The following is a 15,077-nucleotide window of genomic DNA, read 5'->3' on the forward strand; positions in this document are numbered from 1 at the left end:
ATCATTCTAGAAGCCTCCTTTAACTTTCTCTAACTACCGGGACAAAATAAAAGATCTCCGACGTTCACAAAGATTCATTCTTTCCTAAATGAATGCACTTGGAATTCAAAAGAGGACATGTGTACGAATCAAAACTAGAGCCAAAGAAACTGAACTCTGCAAGAAAATAGAAACAAAAAACAACCAAACAAACAAAAAGAGGCGTCCGGTGCTTAGGACTGCAGGTGTAATATGTAAGCATTAAACGGCTAGTAACTGCTTCCTGTTGATTTTAACAGTGTCAGCCCTAATGGCCAATAACTTTTAGGGTTCTGTGTTTATTCCATTAGTATCTTATATTCTGATGGCCCAGCTAAGATAGCACAGCCATTAACTGGATACTGATAACTCTTAACTGTGCCTTAATCCTGGCTTATCTACCAGTAGTAAAATGAAGGCCATTAGATACTGGAAAACCTTGCATAGTGTAAATGTTTTATAAATCCCATATATACACTCTCAGAGTTGGTAGCTAACCAAGTAGAAACATTGCTCTGTCTTGTTTAAAATAAGATTGCTTTTAATAGTAAAAAAGAACCAAATAGAAAATCTAAAACACATAATAAAGAAGGAAGGGAGGGAGGGAGAGAGAGAAGGAGTGAAAGAGGGAGGGAGAGAAAGAAAGAAACACTACGTGTGAAAAATAATACAATAAGTGAAGCTCTGGTCTGTGGCTCTGTAAAGTGGTCACACACAGAGGCCGTTTTAAGATCCCTGTCTAGGAAACATGGCTCAAAAACAGGTACATGGATATGAAGAGGCTCTGATGGATGAGGAGACTTGTAAGATCACAAAGGGCTTAAGCATCAAAGTAAGAAGAGAAAAACAGTTTTATCGCAGTCAAAACCCAGAGGTTGCAAAGACTCCTTACCCTCGTGGTATACGCTGCTTCAGGATCATCCTCAAGCACCCGGGACATGCCGAAGTCAGACACTTTGCAGACCAAGTTGCTATTTACCAGAATGTTCCGCGCGGCCAGATCTCGGTGCACGTAGCTCATGTCAGATAAATACTTCATCCCAGACCCAATGCCACGAAGCATGCCCACCAGCTGAATGACTGTAAATCTGCCGTCATTCTTCTACATGGAAAGGAATGAGGAACAATTCCTTAGCTTTGGGACCAATTAATTTTCACCAAGCATTTATATTACTTGGATTTTTTTTTTTTTTTTTTTTTTGATATCTTTATCCCGTATGCAATCAAACGCAACATGATTTCTGGGCCTTCTTGACCAAAGTCACTAATTCACTAGTAAAGCAAGTCTATCTGAGAAGCTGGGTGTGCTTCCTCTGATAGATGGAAATTATCCAACTGCAATGAATTTAAGGCTCAAAGAGCCACGTAATATACGAATAAATCAAACAACTACCCTCATTGAACATGGATTATTTAATAGTCTTGAAAAGTCACACCATTCTCTATTTTTCTTCTTTTTCTTTTGTCCCATTAAAAAAACACTGCCAAGTAGAAGGAATGCAAGGAGTCTGTCAGAGTTTTCCGAACACCAACATTCTTGGATTTAACATAAAGTAGTCACGTACCCTGAGGAATGCATCCAAGGAGCCGTTCTCCATGTACTCTGTTATGATCATCACTGGTTTACCTAGAATTTTCAGAAAGAAAAACACAAACCCTCGATGAGCCCCACAGTTAATGAGATAAAAATGGGCTGCGCACAATTTTACTGCCAAGACACCTGTCTTGTGCGATCTAATTTAATTAAAACAAGCCACGCTTATGCCTCAGCTGTGGGGAGCTAGGAATGAAATATTAAAAAGCCGAGTAGGTCTAAATTCCATCTGGAAGGTTAACCCTTTGTGTGGCTTGTTGACAAGCTCTTTAACTAAAGTGGCCTCTGGTATCCAGGGAGCAGATGAATGGATAATTGCTCTCTCCAGCAAAAGGGGAAGGAGATAAATGGGCAGACCCATTTAAAAAAAAAAAAATCTTCAGGATAATTCATTCATTTTGTCCCAGAAGAACCACTTGTGCCATGCTAAAGGAATCAATGGACAGAGAAAGTTTTCTCAGTTATTTGGAGAAACCCAGGTTTCAGGAAGCGGTAACTTTGTGGATTCCCTCATTGCTCAGACATGTCTTAACGATCAAGCATGCACGATGTTAACTTCTTTCCTCGTGTTGCTCAGATGAGGGGCTGTATCCTTTTCTTTTCTTTCTCTTTCTATAAATAAACTTACTCGTTTTGTTTCCTTAAGCCACCAACTTCAGCAGCAACCACAAAATCACAGAAAAGGTTCATTAAGGTATTTTATCCTAGACAACAATCGTAATTTAGTGGTAGAACATTCTTGCGTCCTGCTCCACCTTCTCTCTCTCTCTCTCTCTCTCTCTCTCTCTCTCTCTCGGCAAAGAAATCAAAATGATTTTAAGGTTTGGGGGAAGAGGGAAAAACACCACTTTTATTTCACTTTAGTTTTCTTTCTGAGGACCTTAGGATTAGAACGATTCTTTAGTTTCTTAATCACTGGCAATAGACTCGAGGTCTGAAATTCCTTCTTTCTAGAGGGGATTTGTGGGAGGGAGGTGGGAGGGGAGGTGAGGCATAAATCTTCAATATTTTACTAAGGGAAGGGTTAGAGCAAAGAGAACATAAAAGATTCCCTGGGAGGAAAATAAAATGTTCATTTGATAATAAATAAAAAATATTCACACTTTCATTGCTGTAATTGTGGGCTGTTTGGACTTAGGGAAAATGGGCTGGGATATATCACTGCTGAAAAGCCCTCAAAGTTACTTTAAATAAATAACGTTTCCCACCCAGAACCCCTCTCAGAACAGAGTTTGTTCTCCTGTGGGGAAAAGGACACATGTCTTTGTTTCAAAGGCAAACATTTTTGAAGAGCAGACGTTATTAATTTCAACGAAGTACAATGTATCAGTTTGTTTTTGATTGTCTTTCTGGTGTCCTGTCTAAGAAATCTTTCCGAAGCAATAATTTTGGATTAGAAACCAACACCATGGAGATTTTATGTTCCAGCGATGAATGAAAGCTGGCAGTAAAAGCAGGAATCTTGGACCAAAGGATGAGTCAAAGCACTTCCAGTCCCTCCCCTCGGCTGAGAGTGGCCCCTGCCCCCTCTCCATCCTCCATCAACGCAAACAGAAAGAAGCTCTTAGATCCCAGATTAATTTACCCTCTACCTCTGTGACCATAGTCTTCCAGACAGAACAAATGCATCTAAATGAGTTTTAATTAACCTGCCTCAATCAAAAGATACTTTGTCAACTCCTGAGAGAGGGTTACTCCCTCGGCGGAGCATTAACACCTCCTTCCATTTCACAGACCCTCTGGAGGTGGAGAAGAGAGCAGAGGATCCAAAAGACAGGGGGGCGGTAGGCAGGATTTATGGTCTCCTTGTCAACTGAAAAAGTTACTCAAGGAACTGCTGGTAATGAATTCACACTCTTCCAGTCCACCTTTTCACCCTCACACCTCCCTAGTCCAAGTGCTGGCACCATCTTCACAATTTTTCTACATTCCTCTTTCTGCTTATTAACAGTATCCATTTGTCAGAATCTTTATGGGCTCTACAAGAGAAATAAAGATGAATATCTCCAGAAGCAAAGGGGCTCATAAAGTTGGCCAAGGCTGGTCTCATGGAGGGAGGCGGGTCCTTCTCTGGAACAGGCAGGGGGATGCCGTGGCCAGGGGAGGGGTCGGGAGAGGGGACGGCTCCTCGGGTGGAAATTTTAAATCATTTTAATTCAGTGACAACTGCATTATGCAAATGTGCCCAGTCGTTTATAACAGTTACAGCTGTAATAGCTGTGGGTTTTAGAGGCGCGGCGGGACTTCCACACAAAGATCCCCTGTTCTTCTCTCCTCCACAGAAGTGCTGTGGAGAACACTGTCTGAGGCAGGAAAAACACCCCACGCCGAACAGAGCCTCCTTTTGAGAAGCTGGACCTGCAGAAGTATTTAAACGGAATGTTATCTTTTAATTAAAGTAGTGAAGGACTCTGGGCAGCCTCGAAGGCCACAGGCAACAGAAAAATATCCTGTCTGTAAAACTAATCTTAAAAAGCAAATAGAGCTATTCTATGCTAATTATAGCCTTCACCTTGGGTGGAAAAATTATATATCCCTGGCCCTCCAGTTCCTTTTTGGAAGGATTCTGAGGATGGAGAAAGATGGACTTCTTAAGACAGAGCAACACCAGTTAGAGGTTTTGTTTTTGTTTTTTTTCATGTGCCAAGCATTATGCTAAACACACTAAAGAATTCATCCAAAATAACCTGGCCAGGCAAGTTCTATTTTTATCTCTATTTTACAGATCAGGAAACGGAAATATTGAGCAACTCATCAAGGCCACCTGCTCAACTAGCAGTCAGGTCGGTGTGTACATCTTAGGTCAGCAGGCCAAACAGAGGTTCTTGAAGTGTGGTCTCAGGGGCGGCGTGCACTTTGGCTTACCTTAGGGCTTGAAATGTGAGCTCACGGACCTCACCCCACCTGCTCAACCCAACCTCCGAGGGTGAGGTTCGGGAAACTGCTTGGACAGGTATTCCGGGACTCTGGTGTGTGTTTGAGTGTGAGGACCTCTGGTCTCGTGTGTGCTTCTTTCGTATGTTTTAGTAGCCTCCTTGTTTCTTAAAGATGTTTGGCCCTGGGTCACGCCTCCCCCTCTGCCCCAGATCTGATGTCCGAAGTTTAATCTTTAAGCAACCCTTGCTCTTTCCCTTCACCTGCTCTTTCCCTTCAGCCACCGTGTGCATGATATCTGAGGATGCATTTCACACGCACCTCGCATCCTACAAGAGGCATCTCGGCCTTCCCGGAGACGTAGCCCTGGGGCTACAAGATCCCTGACGTGTAGGGACTGGAGCAGGTACTAAGGTTGCTGGAACAGAGCCACCTTCAGTAATAACTACTTCGGCTGCACTGTCCATGTGGCATTTTATAAGTTGGTCTTAGCCAGCCTCACCAATGCATTCAGTTTGCTTTGTAAAATACATCTGTTGAGCTGTGTTGTATTTTAACTGAAGCGTGGTTCACAGGCTCAGGGAATGCTAATGGACTAAAGAAGGAAAGTTCAACCAGGTGTTACTGTAACTGGGTGCTGAATTGCAACAGCCATAAATCAGGCCGAGCAGACAAGCAAATCCCCCAGCCTAATAAAGATTCCCAGGATCCACTCCCTGCATCTGGAACGGAAGCCTCGAGCCCAAGGTGCGGTGAGGTTTTTCGTTGTGTTTTATATGAAAAGTACTTAAAATTCATCTTGCTAACCATCTGCTTGTGTCTACCTTGTGACAATCAGTTGGGTCTAGCAAAGATTGGAGAGATGGCGGGGCATACCAAAAATCTGCAATATTAATTTCCCTAAAAAGCTCACACAAGCTGCCTTGGAAGAGTGGTATCAGCCTAAACCATAGACCCATTTAGAGCTGACTACAAGATTAATGACTTGTCCTGAACTGATTTCCTCCTATTAGCAATCAGTGGGTCTGCTCCATCTGTCATTTCCCTGGAAAGAAAATGTGTGTTTAATTTGCCAGGAACTTCTAACTTGGCTTTGTAAAGAGAGTGACCCGCATACATTTGGTGACGACGCCTTCCAAGTGAATGATATTCGGGTGGTCAAACTGCCCCATGATGCTGGCCTCACTCAGGAAGTCTCTCCTCTGTTTGTCTGTATAACCAGCTTTCAGCGTCTTAATGGCCACACAGATCTCTCTCTTGCCAGGCACTTTGAGACGCCCACTGCACACTTCACCAAATTCACCTTTGGGAGAGAAAAAGAAGTTTGACTGTGGACCAGAAACACATTCAAGAGGAAAGAGTAAGAGCAAACATTTGTTGAGCGCGTATTACACGCCAGGCATAGTGTTCATGTTTCACCAGAGCAAGAGAATTTCATGTTCACAGGTATTTACCTATGTGCATGTACATACAATACACTCATCCGCATTTATATAATCATCCATGGATATGTAATATCCACAAAAAACAAACCAACAGGTTTAGTAAACAGATGCTCAGATACTTACCAACTCCTATGACTTTTTCGATCTTAATGCAAGATGCGTCGATTTCTTTGGCAAATTCCCGAACTGCCTGGTTGGGATCTTCATAGGTAAAGGGGTCCACGTAAGTTCTAACACCTAAACAACACGTGACAGGGTGACCAAACTCCTCTCGAGAGCCACCAATGAACTTCAGCTGTCTCTGTCTAAAAGCACTTAGCACAGTCTGAAAAGTTTTCTTAGCGTGATAGAAATACTTAGCGTTGACACACAAAAGTGCTCCGGTCCTTGCTCTGGTTTTCATTAGTGGGTAAACAAAGAGTGTTAGCTACTTAAAAGACGGCAGCTCTACTGCCTTCCTGGAACATCCTCACACTTCAGGGACACATTTTTAAGAAAACAACTCATCCCAGGCGGAAAATGAGAGTCTCTACAAGGCAATGTGGAACGTGTTAGCTGAATCCTGGTGACTTCATCAATTGTTCGAGTCCTACCCACCGCCTCCGCGCTCCTCCTTTGGTGAAGATAATAAGAACTTTCTTTTCCAACGTCTACATAGTGTCATCTTTTGCCTAATATCTAGAACAATTAAATATGGGATCAACAATTAACAAACTAAGATGGAACCGAGGTTAACCTGGGCAAGAGGGGTAATATCAGAGAATTGATTTAGGAACCTGGCCTCTGTGTTGGATTGTTGGATCTCCTTTTTTTTTTTTTCTTTTTTCTGTTTTTGGGGAAAATATAAAGACATTGGAGTTCCCCTGGAAGCTTTCGCTGGAGAAACATAGCCTGATCATAAATGGTTTGAATACCAGGAAGTGTCATTCCACAACACCCCACAGCCGTTGGAAACAGAATTCAGAACGTGACCTCTGGAGCAGCCCGGAGACGCACTAGTAGTTCCTGGGCATTTCTACCGGCCGTCACACCCCTCCCCCCCTGCCCGAGCTCCTGCGCCACCAGAGAGGGTATGAGACACAGACGGTGCGGTCCCTTTGATTTTTCAGACCTGTCAGTCTTGTCCTCAGACACACACAAAAAATTACAACATTTTTGTTTTTAAAAATATGCACATCACGCACTTGAGAGAGAATGTTTTTAGAAAGAAAAAAACAGGTGAACAAATAAAATGTCGTCAGGCACTGGGAATTCTTTATCTCTTTGGATGATCCGCCCCAAACAATCTTTCTTAAGATTATTCTTCCTACCCCAGCCTCTCTCTTTCTTTTACCTCCATGCTCTGTCTCATAGGGTAGCTATTAGCCACATGTTGCTATTTAAATGTAAATTAGTTACAATTCAATACAATTTAACATTTACTTCCTCCTTCACACGCGCCACGGTTCAAGTATTGAACAGAAGCTGGGGTGATTGGCTAAGGTTGGAGGTGTGGAAGGAGAGCCCCGGCTATCATGGGGAAAGTTCTACCGAGCGGTGTTCCTGAAGAGGTGTCAACCTCGTCCACCTCAGAGCCCTCTCTCTGGCTCAGGTCATTATAGAATTATTTGATCTCATTCTCTGACCCCATTTGGATCAAAAGAACCAAAATCCACTAAAGAAATAGTGATGGTCCTGATTTCCACATATTTTGGAGGGCATAGCAATTACAGTTCAATTCCTTATTCTTTCTTTTTCAAAACTTTTACCTTCTAACATGAAAAAAAAAAAAATTTGTTACCTGTTAAATCTTGCCACCCAGTTACAAAAATGAGCCTGCTGGACCGATACCTCTTCAAGGCAGAGGATAATAGAATGAAAAAAAAAAAAAAAATCTAAAGGAATTTCCCCAACTCCATCTTTAATCTCACTTCCAAGAATCTTAGTTACCTATTTCAGTTTGATAGCCTGAAGCACTATTTGGATAATTCCATGAAATGAATACAGTATGAATAGAATATTATTTCGATATTTCTAAACTGAAAATAAGAGACATACTATACAACTAAAATTATTTTAATCCAATGTTTTGTACCTTGATTCAAATGTTTCTCTTCATCCGCTTCTTGCTTGGCTTTACTGTATTTACTCCGTCTATTAAAACATTTTTAAAAAGAAAATAATTTTCAAAAGCTGAAACAACATACTTTTTTTTTTTGCTACCATAATATAAGTCAGGCAGATATATTAATCACATTTCACAGATGAGAAAACTGAGGTTCACTGGGGGTGAACTGACTGCACTCAAACAACACGTTGAACAAAAAGAACATATTCTGTAATATAACTATAATTTCAAATCCCCAGAAGAAATGTACATTATTGAAGATAGATTTATAAATTTATCGGCTAAATTCCCCCTATGTATTCTAAATTAAAATACGTTTCCACAGATGAATGCTGCATAAATCAAACAGCAATAATGTTCAGTATGTGATAGGTAACTCATTATCATATTATACGATATTCTTCAAACAATCGTTTTGTGGTTATTGGTTTCAGCTGCTGCATACAAAATCCTCAATTATTAATGGAGATTTCAAGGGTAAATATTTGCTTTGTACTGGATTACATTCCTCGCGAGTTTGTAGAAAACTTGCAAAAGTGAAAATGACAAGTTTCCATTTGTAGTCTAATTCTCTTTCCAAAAAACGTAGTCTGGTCTTGCAGCATTCACGCTTTTTCAAAATATCCTCCCGGAGTGAGATCTGGCTTTGCCATTAAGTTTTGGGAAACAGAAATCTTTACTCTATATTAATCTTAAACTAGTAACCTTAATACATTACATATGTATGTGTGTGTATCTGTGTATATATGTGTGTGAAAATATCATGTAGAGAAATTGGAAAATCGACTCAGTTGCTATTACAGCTCTAAAGTTTGGGAAGATGAGACCAAATTAGTGAATACAATGTGGACGTTTATGTTTCTGTCAAAAATGTCAAGTCGACATTGCAGTTTATAATCATCTTGTGTTTTCTCAGAGTTTTAAAGAGATGCATCAAGACTATTACACATGAGGAAGCCGAGGCGCTGGGTGCTCAAGGTTCCCTGAAGGCCAGTGTGGTCCTTTTGGAACCTGGTAACCAAACTCCTGAGTGTGAGCAATAGAGAAGGGTGGATGCTCGTGTGAGAAGAGCCACGGAGAACCCACGGGAGCCGGGCGGGGCGAGGACAGAGGCAGCCCATCCGGTCACCTGTTCCGAGTTTCTCACCCACACGGCTGACCTCGTGTGAGCCACACAGGAGCCTGCTCCACACCAGCCCCTACAGATGTTCTCCGTGTGTACCATTCCCTTGCAAATAATAACACCTTGCACGTTCACACTGCATTTAACTTTTCAAAGTGCTCCCATCACATCTATTATCTCCTCCCCTAACTGTTTGCAAAGCAGGGATCAGCTCAGTAAGCAGAGACCCAGCCACTCGAGTTAGCGGTGAAGCATGTGTAATTCAAACCCTGATCACAGCTTGCCTCTTCAGTTTGCAGTGAACTTTGGGAACAGCCTTCGCATCTATTATGTAATTGCATCTTCACCACAACTCTGTGGAAGCAGCCAGGCAGACACACGCTCTGTCGTCCCACGGTGCACACGAGGGAAGGGGGCAGCAGGCGAGAGATCGCCCACGATCCTCTCAGCCAGTACTGGAGTGTGTCTGCCTGAGCTGGCTGACACTTGTCTCTCGGAGTGGAGATGAAGTGATGTGACGGTGTGAGAGCTCATCATAAGTGATGTTACATCTGATATCCGTAAACCCACTTAAATTGCATTCCACTCTGCTTTGAAAGTGACTGCTTCATCAAGGAAACGAAACAAGCCTAGGTATGCGGCAACCAAATATTAGGAAGAAAGATGCAGTCCCCTCCAAACCTCTCCCCATCCTTCCCCTTGTAAAGGGAACAGAAGAGTGTTACATCGGGGACTATGAAAACAACATTTCATGTCAGGAAACTCGTGGCTACCTCCCAAGGGTGTGATAGGGTCCTGGCAGCCTGGGAGATTATATCTTATCAGAGGTCCTAAAAGCATTATCTAAAATTACAAGTATATCTTTTAAACCACTTCAGATCTCCAATACTGATCTGAATGCCTTTCTTTTAAAAAGAGGAGGAAAAAAACCATGCACAGAGCAGGAGAACTTCGGTTCCAACTTGAAGTGTATCAAAATCCCTGGCATGCACCTCTAGGAACAAGTGGTCTCAGACTGCCAGGGGTGGGCTTATCTGTTTTATATCAAGCACATTCATTATATATGTGCAAACCCGAAGGAAATGTAAAATGGCAGGGACCATTAATTATAAGGCTGACACGTCCATCCCTTCCCCAGACTTCTAAACAGAGAGGGGGGTGGGGATTAAATTAGAGGTGAAACACATTTTTTTTTTTTTTTTAGGCTAAAACACTTTATTATTTCTTATGACTTAGCAAGAAAAACAAAAAGGATCGGGAGGGGAGAAAATAGCTCAGTTTAGCTTGGTGTCTTATTTATTTATTTATTTATTTTCTTTCTGCTACGTCTTCCATTTTAGAGGCGGAACAACTCCTTTACTTTGGAGTGTGACTTGGGGGAGAGGACCCTAATAAGGGACTGGGGATGCTGGGAGAGAGCCACTAGAATTACTGTTCAGAGACTAATTGTAGCCTATTAGCTTTTTAATAATACCTTGAACACTGAAAGGCCTCCGTCCTGCTCTGCCCTGGTCACCTGATGACCCGTTCTCCTTGTCTCAGGGTAGGACAATGTGGCCTTTATCGTCCCAAGAAGAAAGCCCACTGAAGAGGATCACTGGGTCAGCCAGCCTGGAGAAAGCCACGCCCCTCGGATGGGCTGACCCTGTCCTGACATCCCGAGCAGATCTCATGAACGCGGAAGAAAGTGTGTGTTGAAGGTTTCTAATTGCTGAGATGTGGGCAAGCTGGTTCAAACAGGGCGAGGAGGGGTGTGGCTGGGCAGCCAGTGTTCCAGACGCAAACATGGGACCTGTCAGCTACAGGCTCCATAGAAAGGGCCCCTCTGCAGGTGGAATTGAGAGCGAAGCCCTCTGCCTGTCAAACGGAGGCGGCAAAGGGGATGACATTGTTGAGGACCAGCGAGGGCCCCAGCCTGTTCCTGGTACCTTGACCAGCCTCACTAAAGCACCCCAAACAGTGGAGGGGAAAGGGACCAGCACAGCAGAAACCCCACTTTCATTAAAACTCTCACTGAGGCCCTGGCCGGTTTGGTTCAGCGGTTCAAGCGTTGGCCTGTGGTCCAGAGAGACCTGGGTTCAGTTCCCGCTAAGGGCACGTACCTCGGTTGCAGTTTGTCCCCAGCCCTGGTTGGGTTGTGCAGGTGGCAGCCACTCGATGTGTCCCTTTCACGTCGATGTTTCTCTCTCTCTCTTTCCCTCCCACTCTATCTGAACAAAAAATGGAAAAATGTCCTCGGGTGAGGATAAAAAAGCAAACAACAACAAAAAAACTCTCACTTATTTGTGAAATATAATGAACTAAACAAACTGATGAACAAAATTGACCCAGAGACATAGAGATAGGGCAGACTGACAAACCCCAGAAGAGGGGGTGTTGGGGGTGGAGATCAACCACAGAACTTACATGCATGTATGCATAACCAATGGGCACGGACAACAAAGCTGGGGAAGGGGTGGTGGGGATGGGGAGGAGGGTGTCAATGGGGGGAAAGGGGGAAACATCTGTAACAAAACTAATTAATAAAAATAATTTAAAAAATAAAAAAATAAAATTAGTCTTGGGAAAAAAACAAAAAAAACACTAGCTTCCCTGCCCAAGTGGATGGATTTGATTGATGTGGTTCAGTGTTCCAAAACTAATTAGTAAAAGGTGAGCAATTTATTCCGCTAAAGTGCGGATTAAAGAAGACCAAGCAAGGTGATTACTAGCCCAGCTCCAGGAGGACCCTTTCCAGTGCTCACGGCATCCCCCACGACGACTCGGAGAAGACATCCTTTCTTCTCCCCTTCCTTAAGTTGCTGTTGTTCTCGCAACAAATGATGTCTAAATGTTCTTCATGAGCAACATTTTGAAATGGTTGTTTTGAACCACATGATTGCGCAAAGGTTGTCTGGAAACGTTTCTGCAGTGCGGTCTGCCCCTAATTGTATGAACTGACACGGCCTCATCAGAGCCAATTTAGGTGACCATTTAAGTGCCTTCATCCTTATGTGCTCATCATGAGGTCACCAGGGAAAGGGAGACGCAGTCTGAGTGGAAACTGCTTCAGCATTACATGGACCATTGGCTTCAGAGTGGAAAGTCTTAACCTTCCTAAGAAGACAAAACTAACTTGCAATGTCTGGCTTTATAATAATGCATTATTAGACTTGCACATTAATTCCCAGATTACAAGTATTACCGACATCACTGAGCAGACTCTTAAAATTTTCGTTCAATAGAAATGCCGATGTTAGCTTTTGACGTAAGTCAAATTTCCAGTTAAAAAGACATTAAAATAATCTATTTATGCCGGTATTGGATATCAGGAGAGATGGACTTCTGTCCTGATCAGACCGCTAACTAGCTGTGTGACCTGGGTTCAGTTCATTGTTTAATCTCCTCTCCAGACCTCAAGTCCCTCCTATAGGAGATGCCAGTGTTCGCATCCTGCAGTTTCCTAAACCAGACATAGGCATGGCTCCCGCACAAATTCTGCCATAGACACCTCATGTTTTTCTTGAATTCAATGCACGTCTTTATCTTAATTCAGGTGAAAGGGGTCCTTTGTAACCCTAACAGAAATGGAAACCCAGTATTACCCCCAATCATCATCAGGACGGTATCAGTGTGGCTTAAGCCTGGTTAGCAGCCAACATTTGTCTCCGATCACCAAACTGTCCTTTAGAAAAGACAGAGTCATCTTGTGTTCTAGTCCTTTCTTAACAGGGATTTTCACACTTAAAAATAAAGTACTGTTCGGGGAAGACACACTAGCCTAAAGCAACCCAAATTAGTACTCTCCGGTATGCTTCTAGAAGAAACCTGAAGAAATCATTCCTATAACGGTTTGGGAGTGTCCTGGAAACGTAACACATTGGACCCTTCTTCCTGGAGGGCTTGATCTCATCACTGCATTCTATGATGTCACTGTCAGTGGTCTTTTCAAAACCACTTGGAAAAGCAAAGCAGTTACGCTGCAGAGCTGACAAGTGTGTGCCTACGGGGAGATGGCGCATGTGCAGTTTGCAATGACATTTCCAGGGACAGCGTCCCATGGGTACAAGAAGAGCTGCACCCTACACCAAAAAGCTGATGAGATCCTTACAACATCACTCGAGTGAGAGGACATTGATCAAAAATGCCGCAAAGAATGTAAGCTAACAGAAGGTGGGCCGTGAAAACAGAGAGTGTATCACGGGCAACCTACCTCGCACAACATATCGTTTTAAACACATAAAGTGTCTGCACGTCATAGTGTGACCCTGTCACTGAGGTCCCTCAATGTTGATGCACCCAGGTCAGCCAGGAGCAAAACACGGATCTTCTCAGTGAAAAAACTAGAAGCTTATTTTGACCTCATGCTCAGGCCTCTTAGTATAAAGCCAACCTTATGAAACAAATGACATAATTACTATAAAAAAATATTTTAAAATCCTAGGAAGATACCAGCTGTGAGCCTGAGGCCGTTTCCTCTTCCTTAAAGGACAAACGAGCACCAAACAGACTTTCTCTTTGAGGTGGTCAGAGGGACTGAAACGCTCTCCCTCGAGGGTCCCCAGCAGTGTCGGATTCACGGGGAGGGGAGTGACCTGGTGAGGGGTCTGTCCCTAGCGTCCCTCCTGCCACCCACATTCTGTGGCTCTAGGAAGCCGGAAGCTGCCCCTGCCTCTCCAGGAGGAGGCCTCTCATCCGGTGCTCTCCCTGATGGGGTTGCAGGTGATGAGATCATGGTGTGGGCACCACCGTGCCTCTCCCTCGGACGCTCACTACTGTCTCCTCGCTCTCCACCCTTTCTTGTCCCATTTCAGCCCGTGCAGTGGGACATGACAGAGCACACGGCTGCGCGTGGGGAAGAATTAGCTGAGTGTGCAGGCCCGGCGCAGCCTGGCAGCTACCTGGCTCCAGGCGGCCCTCGCCGTGACAGCTTTATGGCCAACACTAAAGCAGAATCAATAGGAGGGCAAGGGGTTGACGTTTCATTTTCTAAAAAGTGATCCATTGAGGACCAATCACCAGGCAGTGTTTATCAGCCTTGGGAAGTGACTTTTTTTTTTTAAATGGGAAGGAAGGGGCAGGAATCGTCGCTGGGGAGCTGACAGGCTCGATTCTCTAAGGTGGGGGCTCCTAATTGGAAATCCGATGCATCCTGCTATCAATCCTGCCTTAAATAATAAAGTGATCAATGAGAGCGGAGAGGAAATTAAGTCATCAGGCTGGAGAAGCTGTTTTTCTAGAACGATGGCTTTTAATAAAGTTGTCTTCTTGCATTATATTTTCCTTCCTTTTCTTTCAAGCAGAACATCCAAGAGAAACTTTTAATGAGGGGACTTATTTCTAATGACTCTGGTTTGACTGCTATATTCAGGGCAACTTAAGATTAAAAAACAAACAGGTAAACCTAAAGGAACGTTGAACTGCAACTAGAAGGTGCTTCCAGCCGACATCAGAGAGAAGACGGAGACACAAGAAGTGACCCACTTTCTGGACACACACGTTACTTGTCTCAAATGTCCCTGAGATCACACGGTGCTGGACCGCAGCCAGTGTGTTCTGGGAGGTGAAAGTAATTAATAACGTGCTTCTATTTTTAGACTTGTAAACATCTGTACTTTGTGATAGCAAAAGTTGTTTATATACACAGCAAAATTTTCAAATGCAGAAATATGTAACAATGAAAGCCGGAGCCTACGTAATTTTTATTCTCCCCCATCCGACTCCCTGCTCCCCACTCTCAGATGGACATATATCGATGTGTACTATTCCCCAAGTGAGTGCCTGGCGGGTATATACGTACACGCAATTAAACGGCAGTGAACAAGAAAGTTGTCCTTTGTGGTTGACTTCCAAAATTCATACCAGGAAGAAAAAAGCACACTGAAAATTCACATTGCGTTCAGGCCAGTTAAACTCCCCAGAGGCCGAGATATCCCA

General features: G+C 43.4%; 1 protein-coding gene across 1 annotated transcript in view; it reads right to left on the minus strand.

Moving 5' to 3' along the window:
* EPHA4 (EPH receptor A4) overlaps positions 1–15,077 on the minus strand; it is a 138,816-nt gene that overhangs the window by 15,569 nt on the left and 108,170 nt on the right. The window contains exons 9-13 of the mRNA XM_036254352.1: positions 8,006–8,064; positions 6,055–6,168; positions 5,604–5,789; positions 1,584–1,645; positions 911–1,120 (exon numbers count right to left, since the gene is read on the minus strand). Of these exons, the coding sequence (XP_036110245.1) occupies positions 911–1,120; positions 1,584–1,645; positions 5,604–5,789; positions 6,055–6,168; positions 8,006–8,064 (631 nt within the window). The remainder of the gene's footprint in view (positions 1–910; positions 1,121–1,583; positions 1,646–5,603; positions 5,790–6,054; positions 6,169–8,005; positions 8,065–15,077) is intronic.

This window comes from Molossus molossus, unplaced genomic scaffold (genome assembly GCF_014108415.1).
Source record: "Molossus molossus isolate mMolMol1 unplaced genomic scaffold, mMolMol1.p scaffold_m16_p_11, whole genome shotgun sequence".
NCBI lineage: Eukaryota > Metazoa > Chordata > Mammalia > Chiroptera > Molossidae > Molossus > Molossus molossus.